The 9,862-nt window shown below is 43.8% G+C and overlaps 1 protein-coding gene across 1 annotated transcript in view; it reads left to right on the top strand.

The window, feature by feature from the left end:
- LOC122552340 overlaps positions 1–9,862 on the top strand; it is a 104,228-nt gene that overhangs the window by 3,593 nt on the left and 90,773 nt on the right. Inside the window, exons 2-4 of the mRNA XM_043695093.1 lie at positions 591–713; positions 4,716–4,895; positions 9,819–9,855. Of these exons, the coding sequence (XP_043551028.1) occupies positions 591–713; positions 4,716–4,895; positions 9,819–9,855 (340 nt within the window). The remainder of the gene's footprint in view (positions 1–590; positions 714–4,715; positions 4,896–9,818; positions 9,856–9,862) is intronic.

The raw sequence follows: 9,862 nt of genomic DNA on the forward strand, positions 1-9,862 counted from the left end.
TGGTGTTGAAGAGGCAATTGTAAGTGGGTAACTTGGAGACAGATGGATGGGGAAGCCGTCTGATCATCCCAAGTGGCCCATTCAATGAAGCGTCTCTTTGCTGACACCGCCTTTACTATGCTGGCAGCTTAAGGCGGGATTCTCACACAACAGGTTAAGAAGGTATATACATGCACAGTAATTGCCCATGTATTGGCCTCGGTTTTTTTCGCAAGGACGTGGCTTATTGAATTCCCCGCCTGCCACTGGTTTAACCTTACTTCAGACAGGGACAGGTGGTAGCAGAGAGAACGTATCTATTGTCAACGTCATTCATGACGGTCGATTAAACCATCCGCTTGTTCAGCTATTTTATTCTTAATTAACTTTCAGCATGAATCTCTCAGACTGGCAGCTCGACAGGTTTTGCTACGGGTGCGTTATTTTGAGTGGGGTGAGGAGAACCTGATTAATAATTTTCAGATCTGGGTGGGAGGGTGGACCCTGACAGCAAAATGTTATTTCAGGTTTCACAAGCGGATTTTAATGCTTCTGTATAATTTTATGAATGAAAGATGCTGCAGCCTGATTATATTCATCTCTTTATTCAGGATGAGGAGAGTTACAGGAGAATGATATGGGAGGACAATATGAGATACATCGAACAACACAACATCGAACACTCATTGGGAAAACGCACATCTAAAGTGGGAATGAACAAATTTGGAGCTCTGGTGTGTACAGGATGTACCGTCTGGGATCTATTTGATGCTGGTCATTGTGAAATTGTGAAGCTATATAATTGTGAAGTTATATCGAGCTACAGGAGCAGCACTTGGACATTTGGTCCTCCAAGCTGACTCACTCATTCAGTACACTCAATGACTGATCTCACTTTACTCCAAATTATTGATTCCTTCCTTCTCATTCCAGATTTCCATAACCCGTAACTCCTCTGGAAATCAAAAACATCTCTCTCAAATTTGTATATATTCAATGACTCAAGTCTCCATTTCTCTCTGCGGAAGAGAATTCTCATGACTAACAATCCCCTGATTCGATAATTTCTGCTCACTTGCACGATCAGAGACTGTACAACTAAATTGCATTAAACAACACTGGCTGGCTTGAGTTCCCTCTATGGACGGCAGTCACACTATGGATACACCTCTATGTTGTTGAGTCTTCACAGATGCTGTCCATTATGACGTCTGAATGCTGAAGTTGCATTCTGTACTGTGGAAGCTGCTCCCTTCGGCAACAATATTCTTCTTGAGTCTGCTGTATCTCTGGCTCCGCCCTACCTGTCGCTGACTAAACTTTATCTCACAGCAGTTAAACTAGCCTGCATTCCAAACAAATTGAAGTACATGATCCTGCTCTCTGTATTGTTGCTCCTCAGGACAGTTGGTCATTTCCCCTATTCTTGTCATTTCAAAAAAGTGAGACTAATGACATCAGCATTACACCAGCATTCCACGAATTGAAAATAAATTAATTAGATTGAATTGGATTGAATTGAACTGAGCTGAAATGAACTGAACTGAACTGAATTGAATTGAATTGAATCGAATTGAAATTAATGTGACGTGTACTGAGGCACAGTGAAAAGCTTTGTCTTGCAAACAATACAGGCAGATGACAGAGTTAAGTCGCATAGATAAGTAAATAATAGCTACAATGTCTCCGCCAGGACTTAGTTCTGTACTCACCTTTCCCATCAAGAAAATCATCCTCTCATCATTAGCCCTGTCAATCTCCCTCGAATCTTATTTGTTTCAGTATGATCTGCACTCATTCTCCTCAACTTTATTGTGGAGTGGGCCCAGTCTGAAATAATTTTTCTCTTGTGATAACCCTCTTCTTCGTAGGAATAGTTTTGATTAACCTGCTTCAAATTTCCTTCCAAATATTCCTCCGTAACGAGTGAAATCAATGCTCATCACAGTGCCTTTTGTGTTTGTCCAATGGCAACAAGACTTCCCCACGTTGATACAGTCTTTACTCTGCATTAAAGACCAATATTTCTTTAGCCTCTTTAATAACTTGCTGGACCTATGTGCACACAAATGTTAATAAGTGAATAAAGACACAATTTGTTTTACCACCGGAAAGCTGATACATTATCTGCACTTGGAATTTTAAAAGACATGTCATGCAGTGCCACATCAGCTGTTGCTGAACAAAATAACAGCTTATGGTTTAGTGCGTAACATATTGGCATTGGTAGAGGATTTGTTCGCTAAAAAAGAAACAGAGAATGGGATGGTGGAAAGTGAAGACTGAAATAATCCTATTTTTCTTCTGGGATGGAGGGGAACAACTGCACCAAAGATTGTCTAGCGAGTAAAGAGTAATCAGGTTGGGACTTTACTGAATGGGGTTTATAAGAATGACAATTGATCCCTTTGAAATTTATATGTTCTTACTGGGTTTGACAGGGTGAGTGCACAGACGATGTTGATGCGAATGAGAGAGGCTCGGAATTGACATCATCGAATCGCAATAACAGCGTTTTGAAATCGAGATGAGGATGAATTCCTTCTCTCTGATGCCTGAATACCTTTTTCAGGAAGATTAGATAATGAAGGAAGCGTTTGTTATGCTCCCCTATATTTGTCATGTCATTGAATACAGGTGTTGGGATGTCATGTTGCTGTTGTAGAGGACATTGGTTCGGCCACTGTTGGTATATTGCATGCAAGTCTGGTCTCAATCCACTCAAAAAGATGTGAAACTTGAAAGGGTTCAGAAAAGATTTATAAGTATTTTGGCAGGACTGAGGATTTGAGCGATAAGGAGACGCTGAACAAGTTGAGGTTGTGTTCTCTGCAGCGTAAGAGGATAAGGAGTGACCTTATGCAGGTTTACAAAATTATGAGGTGAATGCATAGGATAATTAGACAAAGTATTTCGTTTCCCGGGGATCGGGAATCCAGAACTACAGGACATAGGTTGAGGGTGATAGGGAAATGATATAAAAGAGACCTTAGGAGCAACTGTTTCACACAGTGGGTGGTACGTGGATGGATCAAGCTTCCAGACCATGTGTGGAGGCTGGCACAATTGCAACATTTGAAGGGCATTTGCAATGGGTATATGAATAGGAAGGGTTTGGAGTGATACGGGTTGGGTGCTAACAGGTGTGACTAGATTGGGTTGGGATATCTGGTCAGCATGGACAGGTTGCACCGAAGGGTCTGTTTCCATACTGGACATCTCTATGACACCAGGGCTCTCTGTATGCCTAATCTGAGAGAGATTCTTAAGCGGTAGGGGAATCAAGGGTTACAATGAAAATGAAGGAACGGGAACATGGGCAGTTTTGGGTCAATCCTAATGGAATGATGGAGCAAGGTGGAGGGGCCACTAGTCTACTCATGTTGCTATTTCTTATGTTCTTATGGGTGAGGAAACCATTGCGCAAACTGAGTAAGACAGCCTGTCAACAGCATTGAGAGGAGTCCTCAGGTAAGGATAAACACCCCAGTGGGTGGTGACACCAATGAACATGCAGTACAGGTGGAGAGCCTGGAAAATGGAATGGAATCTATGCAGATAGCAGGGTGTGAGGAGACGTAGTTCAACGTAACTGTGGGAGACAGTCGATGGTCTAGCCCTTAAATGGAAACATTAACATCAAGAAAGGAAAGGAAGATTTTCAGAGATTCCAGGTGAAGTTGAGGTTGAAACTTTATTGCTGGAACAGCACAGCAGGTCAGGCAGCATCCAGGGAACAGGAGATTCGACGTTTCGGGCACAGGCCCTTCTTCAGGAACTTGAGGTTGAGACAAGGGTGGAAATTCGAGGTAAAATTGCTTACTATTTCTAATTCTGGGTGAGAGTAGGAAGCAACAATCAATGGATCAGAGACAGAACTTTGACAGGGGTCAGAGTAGGACTGGAACAAGGCGTGCTCCATATAGCCTGCAAAAAGGCAGACGCAACTCGGACTTTTGCATGTACCTAGGGCCCCGCTTATTACTCAGAGGATGGGACGCATTCAATCCCCTTTCAAACCGGCATGTACCCCTCCCTACCCATCAAAAAGAGACAACAGATGATTCAATACCAGTCTGCAATCTCAGTTTGATATGCAGACATCCACAGTTCCGGATGATAAGTTATGTGATGATGGATAGCATCAAATCTGGTCCTTTTCTAACCATTCCAATCCAGTATCTTCATGAAAATGAACAATCTGAGTTTCGCATCTAAATCTAATGGTCCAAGGGCCATGAGGCCAACTCAAGACCAACGTGTTATCCGGAAATCAGGTCAGGCCGGTGAGGGAAGTTGTAATCCTCCTGATTGGGAAGGTTCATCTCAAACACCAATAAACCCCACCAATCTGAGGTGACGTAACCTATCCTTCCATGATGAAATTGACCTGTCAGGTTTTAATGATCAGAGACGACAATCGAATTGATTCTTGCAAAATGAAACACATGTATAAAGCTCCTGCCATTTTGGTCATTGAACAATCGAGCAGAGATATTTGAGCTGCTCGAGCTTTCTCACACAGCTTTATATTGGATTGGGACGAAATGGATCGCCACTTATTTGCCTGCTGCTCATTTATTCAGTCAAATATTAAACACGAGGAACGAGTGCCCTCATTGCTTTCCCCGCACTTAATGCTAAAGTCAGCGAATATGTAGAATGTAGCTCTCTTACATTATTGACATAATCACCACTAAAAGTCAATCATTTCACCAATGTGTTTGAATTTTCAGACCAATGAAGAGTTCAATAAGCTCATGAATGGACTTCTCCGAATCGAAGCTGTCAACATGACTGAAATTGAAACTGATGAAAGAGATGGAAGTAGTCAATCTGAAGAAAGTCACATTCAATTGAGAACTGCAACTGTTGACTGGCGTCGAGAAGGTGTAGTTACTCCAGTGAAAAACCAGGTAAAAATCAGAAAAAGCTCTCAAGATGATTAAGTGCAGACATTAATTTCTCAATAGGATTGGATATTGTTAGGAAAGGCTCCATTTCAGTAGATCATTTTTAACCTAAATTGCTTCTCCTGCTTTCTTGTTGCATTTGTTTCCTGGTATTGGTTATGGTCAGGCAAGGGAGCATGCTATATGTATCAATGGTAATGTTCGTGCTTTTACTCATAATATCTATAGAAATGTCACTTCAAAAACAAATTCAATGGTTAGATTAAATTGTAAAATTGAAGTATACCAGTACAATTCCGATGTAATATATATATATAAGTTCAGATGTAAATTGGCACAACTCAACAATGGTAATGTTGCAAACTGCAATGCCAAGCTTCCTTGTGATACCATGACCAGTCTTATTCAAAGAATATTCGATCATCTGATCGACACCGCAACTTTTAAAACCACATTCACAGTTCACTTCTGTTGGGCTTTGTACCTCTCTCAATCATTCTCTCCAACTGGACAAGGCTGATCGACAGGAAGGCAGAGCCTGCTGGTAAGTATATGAAGTATTGTGTACAAATGGGCGTTGTAAAACATCGGATTATACTCTAATTCTCTAAGTGCCAGTTGCGTTGTATGTTTGAGAGGGATACCACCAAGAGGTTCAGTGAGATCTCTCACTATCGTTATCAAAACCATCTCGTCAGCTGCGTCAATGCAGCTATAAGATCCCGCATATCCGATTCGAGCCTAATCTTCCCACACATTATTCCCGGAACAATTCAATAGATTCCTGATTAGTGCCCAATATGCTGGCAGCTGAGCCATCACAAAAAAGCTGCTGTGCACCCACATGAGCACGAGCATGGCAACCTTGCCCTGCTCAGATAGGAATGCTTTCGAACATGCCAGAGGATGGTACAGAAAAACAACCAACAGTACCATAAGAATGCTTTGTGTCAGAATCTCTGTGACCACTCACCTTCCCCCTCCGACTCATTCTATCCCAGCCCCAGCACCCCCTCCTACCCAGATTCATGCTGTCACTGACGTCTTCCTCATCTTCCAAACCAACATCGCATCGGCATTTCCACTTCACTACTTTGGAATACCTCCACCACCAACACCAAGAACCATGCAAAACTTAAATCTCTCACTCAATCCTTCCCTTTCTGTCATTCCAGTAGAATAGAGAACACTGGAGGACAGAAACCTCTTGGATTGGTGGAGAGGTGTCTGACACCAGATTCCTCAACCTGTGAGGAGTAACTCCTGTTTCTCACAAGAAAACATGATACACCCACATTCCACTAAGCGAGAAAATACCATTCTTCACTCCTTTGTTAGCACTCTGTCAGTCTCATTAATTCTTCAGTGTATCTTTGCATTGGTCCCAGAAACTTCTGTCTCTCGTGTTCTGTCGGTTCTGTCAGCATCTACTCTAGCTCCGCAGGGTAAGAAGACACCTCCTCGTTCTCTGAGCATGAACGTATTGCGGCCTTAGATGAAATATCAGGAAGGCTGCGTCCAGCACACACCACCAGCTTCCTGGGAATGTGAGCTATTGAGGGTGTGGGAGCACAGTCTGGTAAGCACCTCACTGTGTCATTTGTCACAGAACTCAGAGGGCTGCCAGAGACCCGGGACGGGCAGAAGAGACCCTGTAGTGTCGGCAAATATCTACATGTATCAGGGAGCAGCAGATGCAGCAGACAGGGATGTACACTTGAAAGACGACAGGGATGCAGATACACTATGGGGACCCAGATATCCCAATCAATGAATCATCTAACCTCCAAGGACAGTTTCACAGTGGCCATGGAGAAGCAGGCCCAGCAACCTCAGCCTCTGCTGGCCATGGGCACAAAGCTGTAACCCATCGACCACTGCTCCACGGGCCTGTAGTCGAGGTGCCAGTTTGTAATCACAAGTAATATGGACAGTGCCTTGCTGGAGGAGGAAGCACACACAGGTCAGTCCGAAGACCCAGACTCAAGATATCATAGAAGTGGCTGAGCCTCCACCTCAAAACTGCTGCCCAATTCTGCTCAGCATTGTCAGAGCTCCCTCACCCATGCCAGACAGAAATGCTGCGAGACTGACCGAACAAACCACTGCAGGGCTAACAGGCAGCAACAATGAGTCCGATCCTTCCTGCCCAACCTCGTAATCGGTATTCATAAAATCTGAGACAATGAAGGAAAGAGAGGTTTAGTGGCAAGCATGAAAAACCTCGTACATTATTTGATCCTTTTCGATAAGTGGTAACAGCTTGACCTTCCACTTGGCTGTTCCTGCCTCGATGGAGAGAAGCCTTAATATACCTGCATCACCATGATGCCTGACGTCATGGTCACATAGGATCAATGTGTGTACGGAGAGCCTGGTGTCGCATGTGGAAGGAAGAGGAACAATGTTTGCAGAGGTAAGGCTGTGCTGCTAACACCGTCACACCTCATCCAACAACTTTATGGAATCCCTTGCCATCCAAGATTCATTTTATTCACCATTGCATATCGTGTTATCACCCATCTTCGCTCACAACTGCAATCTCCCAGACCTCTCAACGCACAGCCCTCAGAAGTGAAGAATTGCAAAATCCTCTTCCTGTGACAACAGTTCCCAATCCCCGAACTGGTCACTTTGAAGCCAAAGGACTGTTGAAACCAAGTCTCTGGATTGCATTTGCAAGGACAACTCCACACCACGCCCCCCCACCCCGCCCCCGCACCAGACTATGGTCGATCCCCGGACTGGGATCTGAATCTGCCCTTGATTTTCCCTGAATGCACTTTGGATCCAATCTGTCAGCTGGACACCTTTACCTGCAACAACCTTCCAATGCCAGTTGCTGGTGTGCCCTTCAATTCAGTATTGTACTGGCATAGCTCACAGTAAGTGTCATCATGGTTATTGGTGACAAGCAAATGCCACATGCCAAAGTCCATGGACAAGGCCCATACAACTGGAGCCTGTGCAATTTGTCCTGAGATGCTTTTTGGTCTGATCGAACACCAGGGTCGTTTGTAGCAAATCGGAAACAACGTTCATCCTGTCCCTCTCTGAGAGCCATGCCACGTACCCTAGATAGCCAATGCATTTTGTAAACTTGTCAAGAGAGGAAATTGAATAATGAGACAAGTTTTGCTATTAAGAAGACTTTTCATAATCAAATAATTATCTTACTTGTCAATGCTTCAAATTGTTGGTTCCTGCTGTAGAAATTACATCAATCTTCCTGGGAATAACCCTAAGGACACTGCTTGGCCCAAACACTGTCCCCGCCAGGCACTCAGCTCCAGTGTGGACCAGCTAGCGGGAAGTTCTCCGACATCTTCAAACTCTCCCTTCTACAAGCTGAAGTCCCAACCTGCTTCAAGAAGACCACCATCATCTTCGTAAGTGAGGAAACAGAACTCATGCATTGTTCCTTAATAACTACCGACCAGTGGCCTGAGCACAATAATCATGAAGTGCTTCGGGAGGCTGGTGAGGGTCCACATCAACTCCATTCTCCCAGCCTGCCTCGGCCATTTAAAATTTGCTTATTAAAGTAACAGGTCCACAGTGAGTGAAAAGCCTCTCGCCCTGCACCCTTTGAACATCTGGACAAGGACACTTTTGTCAGACTCCTGCTCATTGACTACCCCTCTGCCTTCAACACTCTTATCCTCTCCACATTGAACTCAAAACCCTGTGACATTGGTCATGATTCTATTTTCTGCAACTGTATCCGCAGCTGTCTGACCCACAGATACCAATCATTGAAGATAGGCAACTGAACCTTCTCCCGAATAACCTTCACCACTTGCGTCCCCCAATAATGAGTGCTCAACCAGTTACTGTACTCCCTTTATACCCACGAATTCCGAAGGGAGATCATCTATACAGTCATTGACGACAGCACTGTAAAATAAAGGAAATTTGACAACGATGAATGATAAGACAGAAGGGAGATAGAGGGATCATTGACGTGGTGCAATGGGAATAGCTTCTCTCTCTCTCTCTCTCAATTTCGGTAAAATTAAAGAACACATAATTGACTTCAGACGGAAAGTAGAACGACACGCTTCCATCTACATCAATGGGAATGAGGTTGAGAGAATGGAAAATGTCAAATTTCCTAGACTGCCCATAATGGACAAACTTTCCGGGAAATACCATGTGTTTGTGTCCTTCCAAAATATAAAACAACGCCTCTTCTTCCTCAGAGAGCTCAGGAATTTTGGCATGTGCACAAGGACCCTTACTAACTTCGACAGTTGCACCTTTGAGCGCATACTGTCTGGGTCCGGAAGGCCAGGTATGGCAGCTGCAAAGCTCTGGATCATAGCAAACTACTGAAGGTTGTATGCGCAGCCCAGACCATTATGGAATCGAATACTCTATCTATGAACTCCACTTACACATCTCGCTGCAACAAAACGGCTGGCAACCTCATCAAGGACCTACCTCACCCCGGTAATGTACTCCTTACATGTATTCCATCAGGTAGAAGATACTGAAGCTTGAACACATCCACCAGCAGGTGCAGAAACAGCTTTGCCCCAGCTGTTATTCGACGGTTATGAGACTGCCTTGCTCAAATCATACTGATCTTGCTGACATTGAATTTGCCTTGTGCCCACTCTCTGCAATGTACCATTTGTCCAAGTCTTTTTTGATCTCTTCATCCTCGCATACCAACATGTGCCTCTATTGCTCCTAAACAAAGTGTTTCACTGTTGTTCGCGACACGTGACAATACATAAATCAAATGAAATCTGAACCCAGGCACACCGAAATTCACAGATTTGTGTAATTCTGAGAAACCTGAACAAACATTTAGACTAAGAGCATTAGTGTGAGACGGTGTTCCAAATGAATGTAGATGCAAACTGGCAATCGTGTTTAGATCAATATGATTTAATGTGGTTATATTTCTGTCAACACTAGGGTCAATGTCATTCTGACTGGGCTTTCAGTGCAACTGGTAGCAT

The sequence above is a fragment of the Chiloscyllium plagiosum genome, chromosome 8 (genome assembly GCF_004010195.1).
Source record: "Chiloscyllium plagiosum isolate BGI_BamShark_2017 chromosome 8, ASM401019v2, whole genome shotgun sequence".
NCBI lineage: Eukaryota > Metazoa > Chordata > Chondrichthyes > Orectolobiformes > Hemiscylliidae > Chiloscyllium > Chiloscyllium plagiosum.